The sequence below is a fragment of the Solea solea genome, chromosome 16, assembly GCF_958295425.1.
Source record: "Solea solea chromosome 16, fSolSol10.1, whole genome shotgun sequence".
Lineage (NCBI taxonomy): Eukaryota > Metazoa > Chordata > Actinopteri > Pleuronectiformes > Soleidae > Solea > Solea solea.
The window spans coordinates 18,333,668-18,350,078 of NC_081149.1; the positions used below are offsets into that span (position 1 = coordinate 18,333,668).

The window sequence follows — 16,411 nt, forward strand, 5'->3', positions numbered from 1 at the left end:
CACACTAACCCTGTGAGGACATTACATTCATTTCCTGGAGACTTGACCTCACCCTAACAATATAACATGTCTTGACCGTAAAATGTAATACTTTACATTATGGGTGTTTTGTTTTTGTCCCCGTGAGGAAGACAAGTCCCCATGATGTGACTGTGTAAACAGATTAAGGTCCCCACAACATGACACACATGTTCAATATTATAAAAGTATATTTATTTTCACATGACTGACTAAAATGAACACCACGGGATTGTGTTGTTGCAATGACCGATTTATTACAGTATAGAAATCACTTACACGTGCTTTATATTAAAAAAAAACCCTCATCATATTGTTCAATCATTTAACTTCAAAATGATCACTTTTTCTCAGAATTGGACAAATACATCTAATCTAGTGAAGCACAGGCATAGAAATAAGAATCTAAAAATCACACCATTTTGTTGTTCAATAGAAATGTGTAAAATGATTATTTATTAAAAGCAATACAAATCTGTGCTTAAACACGTGTAGTGAACAGCCATTCGCGGGGGGACGTGACGGCAAAGTGAGGATGGTATAAGTTACTTATAATTAACTGGAGTTCACATTTCTTCAAAGGATGGAATTTCACTAAATCATAAAAATCGTAAATCAATAAGAGTAAAAGGAAAAATGGTATAAGATATATACATGCGTTATAAAATAACCTATTTTCATATACAGTTCTTTCCAGTTTAAAGCCTTCAGTAAATATTTCCCAAAAAAATCAAAAATGACTTTCAGTGTGTCACCCCTGTTGTCAGGCTGGTTTGATAAAAATGTGCACGGTGCTTTACCGCAGGTGTCCGGGGTTAGGGTTCTACCTGTAAAGGGTTTTCTATAGCAACACCTGTGGCTGTAACTGAACTGGGCTTGCGACACCCGGACACTGATGAGGTTCACGAAAGCAACACTAGTTTTTGATAAAACGACCAATCTCCAAATCATCTCAGTCAGGCGATACGCTGCAATTGTAGGAAATGGAGTAGGTTGCGGAAGTTTTTTTAAAAGTCACAATCTGTTTATTCACTGGCATTAAAACTATTCATGTTTGAATAATCTGACATAGAGCAGCTTTAATGTAAGGGAGAGACGGTTATTAAATATAGCACGACGATCAAATGCTCCTCATTTCCACAGGCATTACACCGGGATCAGAGTGGTCAGGGTTAGGCACTAACTGGTTATGGATAACACTTTGTTTAGGCTGTCCAGATGAAAAGGAAGTAACTGCGTAAACGTGTGTGTGTGTGTGTGTGTGTGTGTGTGGACATGCCCACATATTCACAGGGCATAAATAACTATAAACGCACACATTCATACACATTCTCCACATCACTTTCATTGGCATATACATCTTTCATCGTTAGTAGCACATTATATGTATAATATGTATGGATTACCATAACAAGAGCAGTCATAAGAAGAATAGAGTATCTTACAAAAAGGCTTGGATTTTTGTTTCTTTTTTTGCTGCCAGTAGTTAAACTGCTATTTTAATGTCATTATAATAAAAAATATCTCTTTTGTTTTAAGAATCACCATGATAAAAAAAAAAAAATCTGTGTATACATGTATGTGTAAGGTGTGGAAGTGCCCTATAGGTTGCTGAAGAGTTCATTTTTCTTGGTCCAGTCCATGGCCGGTGCTCTCTTGTTGGAGCGTTTCTGGTGTGCGAGCTCTTTGACCTGCTGCAGGCTCAGGTTGAGAGCCGGGATGGCCTCTGTCATCAAACCCTGGACGGAGAAAGAAAGAAAGAAAGAAAGAAAGAAAGGAAAAAAAAAACATGATGCACCTTACGTGTGTGTGTGCGTGTTGATTGAAATCGCAAACGACAGTCATGCTGTTTGCGGTGACGTACCTCAGGTGGGGTGTTTGTGGTTGGGGTTGTGAGGGAGGTGTTGGAGGAGGCGCTGGACGGAGAGGGACTGATTGACAGCTTCGAGTCTCTCTCTGCCTCCTTGGCCTGTCGACCATTCACCTGCAGGGAAAAGCAAGACATGCACGGACGGATTAGTGTGCGTGTTTTAAGCAACAGTGAGGAAACATTAGAACTGTCCAGGGTGTGACCCCGCCTGTCCCCCTATGTCTGCTGAGATCCCCCCCCCTGACCCTCGTGGAGGTTTAAAGCGGTAGAAGATGGATGGAAGAAACTCTTTTCAGACTTGATGCAGTACCAGACTCCTCCACAGGGAGGCAACCTGGTATTTGAATTGTGTTTCTCTCATGAGTAGAGGTCTACAGAGTCTAAAAGAGTCTGTTCAGTTCTACTATCAGTCCTGTGAGCTTTCTGAATAATATATTTGGAGAGCGGGACACAAAAACAGCACTACAAGTGTGTCATGTAAAAGTGATGAGTAACGCGGTTTTAATAAAACCATCAAATCATCACAGTGAGAAGGTCACTGGTTCAGATCCCGGCCTTTCTGTGAGGAGTTATTCATAATAATGATTTTGTATATACTCTGCAAACTCATGGTCAAATCATTTTCTAATAATTCAGAGTTAATGGAGTCCTGGCTGGGCGAGGTTTTCTACCAGTACAATGAACAACTCCAACAATCACAGGAAAGTGTGTTCAGTACACAGTTCAGTCTCAGTGATTAATAAGTCACTCACTTCTTTTATGTAGTAAACCACAAAAGTAAGCATGTTACTTGCTCGACCTTGACCCTGCCGGGTCACAGTTAGTGTGACATAGGGAGTATTCAAAGCAGACAGGAGCCTGAACTATTATTGTCTTTCTTTCTGCCAGGAAGGAGAGGCTCCTTCAGTGAAGAGGGAAGTGGTCGCTGCGGGAGACAGCCACCACACAGCTCTTCCCGCACTTCAAAGATCAAATCCCTCTTCTGGATTTGGCAGAAAGCTGATTTCAAATCCAAATCGTAGCACGACACAGACTTTAACGCGCGCCACACGTGTCATTTGTCTCATTTACGTGATGTAGTCGCCGCTGATGACTCTTACCTTCTCCTCCATTCCTCCATTAACGACAGGCTCCGGCAGTGGACCTGCAGACATGGAAGTGACACAAGAATCAGTCACACAGTCCACAAACACAACTCTCTCTGCCTCCCTCTGCCCGTCTCACTGGTCCCGACTGTCATGATACCTACGGTCCTTCAGTCCTGCATCATCTAGCTCAACGGTCTTTCTGCAGCTCACCTTTCATTCCACCAACACAGACTCTATTACATAGCACAGGTATGAGCAGCTCATCTATTATTCACACATGGTTCATCTTCTCTGAGATGGTGTTCCACCTTGGTCCTCTCCATCTCCCCTCTTCCATTTCCTGAGATGAAGCCACGGGGCCTTCTACCTATCAGATGTCTGCTGTTTGACCCCCACATTATTCATCCATGTTCACATGAAGCAGAGTTTTTTGAGAGTTGGAAGCGGCGGACAGACACACGGACATCACGAGATGCTTGACACATCCCTTACCTTCCATCGCTGTGATCCTCACCCCCGAAAAAGTGTTTATAGCTTTTAATGAGCTGATATAGTAAACAGCAGCTGGTCCTTTAGAGTTAATCTGAGGCTCGACTCCACCTCTTGTCTCCACACTGTGTGTGTGTGTGTGTGTGTGTGCCCTGACTCTGAGAGGAGCCTCTCCAGGTCCTAACTCAGTCCCAGATCCAACCTGAGAGGCCACTTGGACTGAGTGTCTAGGAAACCAAACAAAGGTGCTGTGTGTGTGTGTGTGTGCGTGCACTTGTATGTATATCTTTGTGAGGACCAAAAAAAACGTATACACGACAGAAAGCGAGGACATTTTAGCAGATCATCACAACTTTTAAGGCTTTACAGGTTAGAATTAAGTTCATATTAAGATTAGGCATTTAGTTGCGACGGCTAAGGTTAGTGGAAGGTTCTCAGCAATGCATTATGTCTATGAGTGTTCTCGTTAAGATATCTTTACAAGAATGTGTGTGTGTTAGTCTTGAAGTCAGAGAGTCAGTGTAGGCAGGTGCCCGCTGAGTGGGCAGCATGTGGAGCGCAGGCAGTTTCCTGGGTAACACTTTGCTGGAATCTCTCTGGTTACTAACACATCAAACTACACTGGCGCAAGTCCAACGACTCAAACACTGCTCCTAGAAGTGCCATGTGGGACATTTCTTTGTGATGTTCTGATGTCTAAAACCACGTCAATGTAGTTTCACGTCTCCTGTCTCATACTTCCTCTCCAAGATGAGCCTGGATCATCTGGCTGATGCCAGGTTTTTAGGAGCATCTCGCTCCATTTGCCTTCAGCTCACTCTACTCAGCGGTGCAATGACGGCGTGAGTCCAGACCAGCGAAGAGAGCCTGCATGTCTGTAGAATCTGAGACTATATGGAAGGAAGGTGATGGGGCAGCTGGGACGGCGAGAATAAGATATGGCAGAGGGACAACTTTCTGTCCTTACCACATGTGGAAGATTGATTTAGGAGTCCACAAAAGTATGCTTTACCTGGACAGCAGCAATGGAGCAAAGCCCTGAGGTGGATTTTCCCATTTTAGACCCACCCAGGTCTAGGCAGATATTATCTAACTGTCAAATTAGTTCATAAAACAATAAAATGGGAAACTAAGAACAGCAAGGTAAAAGTAATCCAATAATCAGGAGAAGAAAACCTCAATAAAAAGATCAAAAGCTGAAGCTGAAGGGCAAAAATGTGCAATTCGTTGATAGAAATAATAATAATGAAGTTCAGACGGCTTGTTTTAAGGCAAAGTTACTGAATATAAACTGTGTGGATGGAGAAAGTGGGTCCATTCACAGTATTTAAACAGAATCGATTTGTGTTAATGAACTGGTGGTGTTCTATTTGAGTATTTCCTGGAAACACAGGGTTTCCCTTGTAAAATGACTGTTGCCGTGCCGACAGTCGGCAGCGCCATGGTTACATGAGTGCACTCCACACTTTTGCCTGAAGACATGCACACACACCACCTGCCAGAGGATTAGACGCTGGACAATGAACTTATCAGTCAGACTGTATTAGGGCGCCCCCTGGAGGTGCTGGTGGATATACCAACCCCTCTCGTGGGCTGGTATGTCTTCTCTTGGCCTTCAGCTGTTGGTGGAGTTGTAAACCTGATGTTTGACCAATGGAAAAGTTGTTGAAGGCCACAGGATGCGACTAAAAAATGTCATTATTAACTTATCCTTGTTTTTGTCGGACTGTTCGATTCTTGATGAGTCGTTGTTTGCAGGTGTTGTTTGCATTGTTAGGTAGCCTACTAAACTTTAATGGGGATGAGACAACACTGCAAACCAAAGTCTGATCCGTCTGATCCGATCTATTTATGTCTAAAAGATTAACTTTCTCTGCAGGACATGAACATGAGGTGGGGGCAGGAAGCGGCTCAGTCTCTCTTTGTCTGTCTGTGTGTGTGTGTCTTGGCAGAGAAAGAAAGCAGGATATAGTCAGAGACAGAAGGAGAGGGAAATAAAGAAGAAGAGACACGCAGAGCCAGTAAACTGGCATTGCAACTGAAATGCGGGACTGAAGTCAAATATATGACTTTCATGGTGTTTTCTTCTTGTTTCTGATGCATTTGTGATTTCACAATTTACACACGGATGAAAAAAAAAAACCCAATTAGAATCTGTGTCAATCGCCTTTTTTAGGACGTTGGTCCAGTTTCAGAATGCCTGTGTATAACCACTAACTTTAGCGGTGGTGAAATGATATGGTCGGTGTGTTCCCTCACCGGTCAGGTGGTCGAGGTTGGGCGCCACTCTGCACTTCTTGAAAAAAGCGTCAGTGTCAGGGTCCACCACCAGCAGCCGGGCCTCACTCCCTCCAGCTTTAATGGCAGCCACGACTTGTGAGTGTGTCTTCCCCTCCAGTGACACACCGTTCACCTGTGGAGGGGGAGAAAAAAGTGTTTTACTAAACCTGTGGCAAATCCTTCTATTTTTTGTTCCCACAGAGAAGTGAACACATGTTTTTTTTGTTTTTGTTGTTGTTGTTTTTCATTCTTGTCAGGATTTCTTTCTCAATATTATCACTTCGCTGCCCCGAGGCTCTTGGGCAGGAAATCCTGTGTGTGTATTTATATGCACATACACTCTCAACCACCAAATCAGAAAACAAACTCCATAGAGTGCTCATCTGTCATCATTTTTATATTTCAATATTTTTGTACGTTAAGACTTAGTTTAAAATTAGATTAAGAGATTTAGTTGAGATGCTTAAGTTTAGGACAAGGGTTGAGGCAATGCATTATTTTATTTATTTTATTACATGACTCATTTTTAACTCATTTTAAAGGGGAAACCTATAAAGGTTTATTATGTAAACCACACCCTGAAGTACATACATACATACATGCAAGGCATTACACAATAAAATAACTAATAAAAGCAGTGATATTGTACAGAATTCTTTTGTAAGAGGTAAATACACCAATAAAGATTCCTGGCCTGTCTTGTAAATAATTCCGGACATGAGACTTTGTGCTGAAATAAAGTTAAAAACCATGCAGGGAACCTAAACCCTCATATCTTGAAATACTAAGGTGCAGAATATTTCAAAAACACATTTATATCAGAAAACAGAAAAAGGATCCTCCATTTAAAAAATAAAGGTGCAATGCGGACAAACGCTTTGGTGTCAGTTATACCACAATGCTTTTAGACGTGCAGTATGAACGTAGAGCTATAGACAATCGTGATGAAAAAGTTAAATATCAGGTTGTACGGATAATTATTGTGAAACTGTTCACTTCAGTTTTGCTCCTCAGTGAAAGTTGATCGTACGTTTGTAACGTCTTTATGGACAGAAACCTGTCCAAATGGCTTAAGACTTGATTTAAGGGTTATCAGTAGAACTGCAGGTTAGTGTGATTCATATCTATCGTATGTGTGTGGGTGAGTGTACATGCATGGGTTTTCGGGCACAGGGTGGACCATCATATCTAAGCCGGTCTCACAGAGGAAGCAGGACAATAGCTGCTCGGCCAGTAATAGTAGTAACAATGGTGGTTGGCTCCACACAAAGCCGTGCCTCTCAGTGGGTGGTGTGGCTGTCTGAGGCCCTCTGGGGGACAGACTGGAAACCCCTTACAAGTAACACTGACTTGAGGTTCTGTGGTTTAATCCCTCTGTTCTTGTCCCACTCTGATTTAATGTCTAATCTCCCAGCACAGTCACACACACACACACACACACACACACACACACACACACACTCACACACTCACTCATGTGCTGGGTGGTAGAATGCCCTCAGGTGAGGAACGACGGGAGAATGATGGTCCACACATGATGTGGACACACACTGCTGCTCTGGTTTGATCAAACTACTGCATGCACTGAGTCGAAATGTATACTATGATTTGCTCTTGCTTATTTTATATAATACATTTCAAGTCATATCATAGTGTTGCTGAAAATATGGTGGATTTTGTTCTTTATTAATTTTAATATTAATATTTTAGTTTTATTTTATTTTATTTATTGTTTCACTTTCAAATAATGACACCCTGTCAAAATACAGTGGTGTAAATAGGTCGAGTCGGTCAAAGTCGGCTACGGACTTTTCACAGGAGGCAGATTTATTCCCAATAAGATCATTTACTCTCTCATAATCCTCCTCTTCCTCACATATACTTCACACACTGGTTTAGTGAAATTAGATTAAGATAAAGCAAGAGATAAGGAGACTATTATTTTTTACTTACATTTTTCTTCTGTGTTTAGGTGTGCATACTGTATGTTGAACTGTGTTATGCATTAGACAATGTCAGTATGCTGTATATTATAGTGTATATTATTATTGGATATTGTATAAATCTGACATAAGTTGAAAGTTTATACGTAGATCAATTTTATTTAAAATTGCCATTTTCAAATGAAAGCCCACTAAATATGGACGATGCCTTTAACATTCAACAGGCTCGCTCATATATTATCATTTAATGTCGTTGAAGGCTGGTTACACGTCACTCCATTCTTCTCTATTTTTATCCCGGCAACAATGTAACTACAGTCAGGCCGTCTATAGCGGAAGTACGGCAGACTAATCAGGATACACTATACGCACAGACATTTTTGGCTTATTATGATAACTTCATAAATAATATGATATAATAGGGCAGCTCACTTCCTTCGTCCTCACACCTATAAATTATAGGTACAAGATGTCATTCCTGCCTCTCAATCAAAACAATAACAAAATGCCAAGTGTGGCGATATCGAGCAGCAGCGTGGGATCATGGGAATTGTTGTCTTGTTTGGTTTCCTGTGGGAACACCGTCCTACAGACGTGCCCAGCTCCAGCACACCTGATTCAAATCGTCAGCTGATTAGCAAGCTCCACAAAAGCCTGATAACGAGCCATTCATTTGAATCAGGTGTGTTGGAGCGGGACACCATCCAAAACATCTAGGTCAGTGTTCCCCCAGGAGCAGGGTTGGGAAACACTGTCCTGAGCGACAGCAAGACAGCAAAGACGACGTCACTAAAAGGCATGAGTTGGTCACTCAGCTTGGATAGAAACACAGATTTCTATGGCTTTAAAGAGCGCTGGGAACAGTTTACTGTAAGTGTACTACTCAACAAAATATATAACACTAGACTTGTTGCCTTTAGATATTTTTAATGAAAATGAAATGTCACTTTGGTGAACGTTCCTCATTAAGTTCACTTACTGTACTTAAGTATCTGTACTTGACTATTTATATTTCTCACAACATTTACTCCACTACATTACCAGAGTTGTAATGGTCTGTATTTCTATAGAGCTTTTCTAGTCTTGATGAGTGGCTTTACACTACAGTTTTGACATTCACTCATTCACACACTTCAACAAGTGTCTTGCTCAAGGACACATAATAGACTTGCAGAGCCAGGAATTGAACCCACAACCTTCCAGTTGAAAGACAACTCGTCCTACCACTGAACTATCCTTTAACTTCTAAAACATTAATACTCAAGTACAGTAAATGTCAAATGTCTTTAAGACTTTTACTTATATTATAAAAAGTGGCTTCAACTTCTACCAAAGTCATTTCCCTGGTAAGATACTTGTACTTTTACTCTTTTAGGTACTTTATACAAGACTGTTGCTGACTTACAGCCCAGTGCGGAGTCACAATACTCCAGCACCGACCTCATTAAAGTACCTGTACTATCCTGTCCTGTGCCAGCAGGCCGGCCCTCTCTGCTGGAGAGTCTTCATCCACAGCTCTGATGTACTGGCCTGGCCGCGCCCGCTCGCTGTGCAGGTTGAAGCCATATCCATTAGAGCCTCTCTGGATGACACAGAGCCGCGGCCGCAGTTCACTGCGCGACTCCTGAAAGACACCACACAAGAGGAAACAGGTATGTTAGTACACGGTGTGTGACATTCACGCGTTAACAACAACATCACTATTTAAAAAAAAATAAAAAATACCTCCACCATTGGTGTCGGTTGGGGCAGAACGAGAGGCACAAAGATAACCGAGAGCTCCTGTGAATCGTTAACCATGAATATGAAGCCGAGGGTGAACATGCATGTGGCTGCTGCATGCTGATGTTGTGTTGTGCGGCGTGTTGTTTAACAATCACAAGTAAAGTGGAGCCGCTGCTCGACTCCACGTGACTCCGACTGCTCACCAGGAAGGAAGCGAGCCTTTGAGGCATGTGATTGGAGGTCCGCTGGGAAGGTGTGCGGAGAATTTGGGGAAAGGGGTTGTATAGGGTCCTTAAAGGAAAGGACTGGTTTCCGGTGTGGTCCAAGGCCCTGGTCACTCCAGGCTCCAGCAAGGACAATGGAAGGTGGATGTTGACCCCTGATCACGTCCCCTCGCCCAGTCCTGTCCAGTCTCATTATGGGATGGCAGGAAGAGTTAGAGCTGTATTGTCATCCAGGAAAAAACTCCAGTGCAATCCCAGAACCTCCCTTCCGCTGTATGGATGAGGTTGTGTCTTAATTTAGCAGAGGGAGCTTCAAAGAAGTTTAATCACAGCAAACAGAGCGAGATACAGGACAGCACAGGAGTCTCTGCTGGTCAGTTTAAACTTTGTCAGTGTGACCAAAACCGACCTGACCCTCCCTCCACATCACACCCTCCACACCCGCTCTCAAGTGGACACTCAGACAATGAACGACGTCCATAAATAAGTCAGTGTTGACTGAGTCACTTTCTACGTAAAAACGCTGGCAGGAGGCCAACTGATTTAAGTAAGTTAAAAACCGCAGTGGATATAAGTAAACAGTGACATTACAATAACTGAGGCGCCTTGAATCAATATGTTCTTCTATACACAGTGTGACACTAGAAATGACTGATTGCAAGTCCATTGTTATAAACTAACACCTCACCCACACGAGGAAAGCACTTTGTTCCTTCTCTCAGTAGTAGTGACTAGTTTGACCTTTGGTGAGTGATATTATCCAGGAGGAGCAGATGAAAAGCATGACCATGTTCCTATTTTCATTAATATGATTTCCAGTGAAACCCAGGGCCTTTCGTCATGGAGTTTGCATGTTCTCCCCATGTGTGTGCGGGTTTTCTCCAGGTTCTCTGGTTTCCTCCCACAGTCCAATATGGGGATTAGGTAAATTGCACACTCTAAATTGACCGTAGGTGTGAGAGTGAATGCTTGTTTGTCTCTATATGTGGCCCAGTGATGGACTGGCGAACTGTCCAGGGTGTACCCCACCTTTCGTGACCCTCATGAGGAGGATAAAGCAGTAGAAGATGAATGAATGGATGGAATGAGAATAGAAATCATGTGATGTGACGGCAGATGCCGCACTTGGATTAAAAGTTTGATTATATCAGGCCAATTTGAAAACTTTGAGGCTCTTTTTTGAAATAACTGGTACAATGGATTATTACTTATTGAAGTGAGTTTACACATTTTGCTCTCAGAAACTTGATTAATGCAGCTAAGTGCCCTAAGATTGTATTTTCTTATTTAAAATGTTACATTATTTTGACTACCAGTTTCATGTAGTATATACTTTACTTTAAAACAAGTTCACTACAAGTTGGCATTTGCATCAGCCATAGGAAAAAAAAAAACAATCACATTGGTCGACCTCTGCATTGGTTTATCAGTTATTGGCATGTCTGTAACATTTCTGAAGATAATTATTACTGCATACGTATGCAGTGATAATTCAGTACGTTATTAATGTGTACTAGAGCTCAATACATGGATAAAAAGTAGTAAAGAATACATCACACACACTAGACACACACCCTCAATGCAATAGACCAAAATCATGGATACAAGAAAAGTATAGAAAAACACACACACACCTTTCTTCAGACATAAAATATTAAACATTATGGCAGTTTAGCTGCCAGCAGTGTTTTCTCACTGATGCCATTAAAACTCTGCAAAGCCTCAGGAGTGTGTTCTGAACATTTATCCTGCTGATGAACACACTTTCTCATGATAAGACCTTTCAGCCTTTTGGTAAATCATTTTTTTCCACCTGGTAAATCATTTTTTGAGCTTCCTGCAAAACCTCTTCTGAGTTCTCTTCTCTAACTGATTCAGTTTTAGCTGTTTAATGGCAGAATATTACACCAAAAACCCACGCAAAAGAATTACAAAGTGTTTTTCTGTTCGAATGATCAAGTCACCTTCTGGGTGCTCCGGCCGCTGTAGGAACAACAGAGGAGGGTTTGTGTCGAGAGAGGACAGGAGGGCAGAAGAATCTCCACGCGCGTCTGAAATCTGTGGAATCTGCTGAACGCGCACAAGCCGTGAGCAGAACCAGGGACCCACTGATTAACAAATGTGTGCTTCTGTTGCACGTCGCTCGTTTCACTTGATTAAAACCAACAACACTATGATGATCCAGCAGTTTAAGACAGCTGAGGCCCATGACTAAACATAAATGATTACACTGAATAGTCTTGAAGAGCTCACATCAGTGTTCTCTAATTATCGCTGAGAAAACAAGAACATATTTGTTTCCGCCAGCTTTAGACTTAGAGTCAGTGTAAGTCAAGTTTCTTTCTTTTTTAAGTATTTTCCAGACCCTGAAGACATCTGTGATAATGTGAAAGGTCAATCCAGACTAAATAATTTCCTGTGCAAACACTTAGTTTGGTTATGGAACTGGACTCTCTTTTGAAATGTGATAGACCATTCACCACCATTTTAGCTGGGGCTGCAACTGATAGTTTTCCAGTATTGATTAACCTCGCGATCATTTTCTCAATCAATCACCTTGTTGTTTGGTCCAGAAAACGGTTGAAAATAGTGAAAGACGTCACTCGTGCAAAGAAAGTACTATTATTGTTATTTTATACACATTTAAAAAGCTGAAATCACAGAACTAGTCGATTACAAATCCATTAATTGCCGCAGCCCTTTGTTGCACATGACTTTATCTCCAATTCATGTTAGGTGATTTCAGAAATAGACTCCTTGTTCTCAGCTAATGATAAAAACGTCTCAGTGTGTCAAGCATCTTGTTTGGGAATCCTGTGATGGACATGTCTCACTCTTTCTGAGTTTATCACTTTTATGTCACAGTTACATTGTTCACTATTGTGGGAAACATTGGTCTCTGCCCAGATGCCTCCACTCTCTCTCTCTCTGTCTCTGTCTCTGTCTCTCTCTGTCTCTGTGTGTGTGACATTAACTTTCCCTTTGAGGAGGGAAGTGTTGAACAGGAACTGTTGACACATCTTCCCTCAGTATGCTTCCCTCTGCACTGGCTCAACCTTCCTGACTAAAAAACAAAACAACCAACCACACGAGCACACAAGCATGCTGTCATGAGTGAGCGTGTGGAGTATTTGTCAAACGTTGATAAAAGAGACATTTTCCCTCATCATCCAAGAAAGATGAGAATCAGAGTGTTTGACGTCTAACAAACAAAGCCAGGCATCAACAAACCACTCTGATACACAAGCTAACATGACCACAGATTAACTCGCTGATCCCCCCCCCCTTTACATAAACATTAACTATGACACGACATTAGTACTCAACCTTAAGTTGAAACAAACAAGCTGAAAGAAAGAATAGGCTGAAGAAACGACAGGCTAAAAACATACATACCATGAAGAGAGGGACGAGGAAACAACAGCAAAGTCAAATAAAGAGAAATGACATTGTGGATTACTACAAGATGAGTTTATCAAAACTGTAGTTCAAAAATGAACTATACAGTCTGCATTCCACTTCTTCCCTTTATAGTGCAATATCAGTGGTTAAATGATTCATACTATGCTTACTGCATATGACTGCCTCACAGTGTATCATGATGATGATAATACTATTATTCTTATCCTGGCTGATAAAATTCACTGTGATTCACAGTTTCTAGTAAACCTTAATGTTGAATAACTTGGTATCAGTAGTTATTAGTATCAGCACAACATGGGTGGACAGGCCAAATAAAGAGAAACCACTTGTAAAAACATATTACGTCATATTTTCTGCACTGAGACAAAAGCCTTCACTCGTTAAGCTACACCTCCCCTTAACCAGTAAATATACAAGTTTAGTTTCTACCTCCACAGCACAGACGTTGGCAAATGCAAATGGAGCAGTTGCTTTGAATACTAATCTTCCAGACATAAAAGCAGGGCCATTTTAATATTCTCAAAACACACTTCTCACGTCTTTCTCACAAAAAAACCCCACTGCACCTGCTGCTTCAGTCTCTCTGTCCTTAGAGATGCAGCGTTTACAGCTTCCCAAGCTGATGTAACCGCCCTGCTGTAGACATGTTTCTGCTTTTCCTGAGGAAACAGCAATAACCAGAGATAAGATCCATGAGGCTAAATTCAACTTGCAGACACAAACCAAACTCCAGCACTTCAAATCTCATCTTCTCTTGCTGATTTAAGAAACATAGAGTAAATATCTGTTTATTTGGAAATGTCATTAGAAGATAAAAATAAAAGGAGAATTTTTGTACCTGTATTTTTTTTGTATTGTATTGTATTATACTCCTTTTTGTATTGGTATATTCTCTTTCTATGTATGTTTGCTGTCAAATGACCCTTGATTGCTCCCTCCCAAACAGGTGGAGGCTAATTGTAGTAATTGCCAGCACATGTGTCAAATAGGAGTGACCTACATTATAAATGAGTGCCAGTGTCACAATGTTTCTGGTTTTGATTAAGGCCTGAAGCTTAAGATATCATCACTTTATGTAAAAATAAATATGCATATGGGGCAGGGTGTGCAAATTTTTTTTTTTTTATCATTTAAGAACATACATGTTTTTTCCACACTTTGACTCGAAATGACTGAGAAAATTCTAAGTAGCCATGGAGCACATGAAGACATTTAAAAATGTATTTTTCAGTTAAAAAGAGTTATAGCTCAGTTTCAGAGGTCATCTACAGCCATAATTATACTCCTAACAAGTGCATCACATGACCATTCAGGTACACTGGGCATGCACATGCTGGTGAAAACAGGAAGTTTTCTTTCTCTGCAGCAGTGCCGGCCCAAGCCTTTATGGGGCCCAAAGCAGTAAAGCACTAAATGAGCAATCTGCAACTGCAAAATAAAACCAAATAACTCAACAGCTCAAAACTATTTCGATATCTAATGATAACTAGATTTCCTTCAACACAAAATTAATTGGCGACAAGGATGTCTTTTATCAGACTGACAATGAAATGAGCTGACAGTGACACTGAAAGAAAATGTCACAACCAAGCTGATAGTCGAGTCATGCTGTCATGAGCCAATAGCTGCACATTCATTTCCAAATGTCTCTATTTTTGCCCTAAAAGCAGCATTTTTTTTTTACTTTTAAAACCCCAAGCTGAAGTTGAAAGCATGTGGGTATAGAGCAAAATTCATGCAGTAAAAAGCCAGTGGATGACCAAGATCAATAAACCTCCTCTAGAAACCATCTTTGCTGCTGGGATATTTCTGACTGACATTGCCACCCAGTGCCATGCCGCTAGCAACTTGAATGAACGAAATACCAGCATTTACATGAATACTTTGACAACAGAGCACATGCAGAGCACATGCAGACAAGCTTAGTGTTGTTGCCTCGGAGCAAGCGACGTGTTTGGCAGGACAGTTTGATTGATTTGCATCCTCTTGAACTCACCGGGGAAAAATAAAGCAACTCTTTACCTCCATGATTATCATCTATCATGTTTATCAGTTTCTGCCTCAGCCTCGGGAGATTTGCATTTGCCAGACTGTCCCGCTGAGAGCAGCGCTCCAGCTGTGAGCCGTACACTGTTAGGACTAGTGTGTGTTTATGTGCCAGAGGCTGCAGCGCTGTCACTCAGCCAGGCTGCCACTTACTTCACATTTTCCCCCCCAAGCTTAGCCAGGCAACCGATGTGTAACTAAAGTCCCTAATAAAAAAGCACACATATGGGACACCTATTACTGCAGGGTTTGTGTCATTCCTGCACAGCCTCTGGTCTCTGACTCGACTACTCTTTTTGTTTCACTAATGCACACTCTCACAAGGCATAAGAAAAGAACAGTTTGTTGAAACCACTGCAGTGCACGCACGTTTGTATCGCCTTTGTATCAGCATTAGTGCAAACTCAAGACACGGGTGAAGAGGCCAATTCCTTCATCATCTGCATAATTTCTAGGAGATTTTGCAAATTTTCTGGCACTTACTTTTTCACAAATTAGGATAATGCTCAGGATTTTTAAATGCATCAGAAGGATTATGTTGAATCATTGATTAAGAGGGGCTGAAGTAAAAGATATTTTAGTTTCAAGCACATTTGTGACATCGCAATTCTTATAATGCCAACCATTAGCAATGGAATTAATAATTAAAATAAATTTAATTTGTAACAGGTTCACAAATCCCAAATATACCCATCAACTTTAGTGTGAAAGAGGCTATGCTCGGGGGGAAAACGTGTAATTTATTGCTTGAATACTTCTTCTATCCTAACAGCTGCTTTTAAGCACTCATAATGCCCAGTAAACTCTCAAATGCTGCAAATCATCAATGGAAACCTGTCACACTCAGCTGAGCTCCACTGAGTCATTTAAATATGTCATTTAAAGCAGTCTCTCTTTCATCTGTCCGTATCTTACCCTTTTCTCCTACTGCTGCTTACTTCACCCCCCCGTCGTTCCAATAAGTTGAGTTTAATGAGTTCAACCTCTTTGATCAACATAAAGAATAAACGCCAAACTGACAGGAGCCGCGGTTACTCAGTGACATGGCACGTCGTTGGTCTCCTGGTCCATGTGATTGTCATGTGAGTTTTTGACGGAGATTAACAGCCTCAGTGACAAACCTAATGAATGTTTGACGTGAACCTGGTTTCATTTTAACCAGCAACAGCACTAGTTTTGTCCTCCTCGAATGTATGGAGTGCACCACTCTCTCCGGCAGGACAGGGGTGTTGGGTTTCATGCCAGACCACTGAACCAGCTGTGAGGCAGGCAGAGGAGGGAACAAAGCACGGTACTGTCCCCCAC

At 41.5% G+C, this 16,411-nt stretch overlaps 1 protein-coding gene across 1 annotated transcript in view; it reads right to left on the bottom strand.

Annotated features, from left to right (window-relative positions):
- Nucleotides 1-250: 250 nt before the first annotated feature.
- Nucleotides 251-16,411, bottom strand: part of nherf1b (NHERF family PDZ scaffold protein 1b) — a 28,039-nt gene continuing 11,878 nt past the window's right edge. The window contains exons 2-6 of the mRNA XM_058653246.1: nt 9,142-9,312; nt 5,725-5,878; nt 2,989-3,032; nt 1,883-2,002; nt 251-1,757 (exon numbers count right to left, since the gene is read on the bottom strand). Coding sequence (XP_058509229.1) covers nt 1,620-1,757; nt 1,883-2,002; nt 2,989-3,032; nt 5,725-5,878; nt 9,142-9,312 — 627 coding nt within the window. The 3' untranslated portion in view covers nt 251-1,619. The remainder of the gene's footprint in view (nt 1,758-1,882; nt 2,003-2,988; nt 3,033-5,724; nt 5,879-9,141; nt 9,313-16,411) is intronic.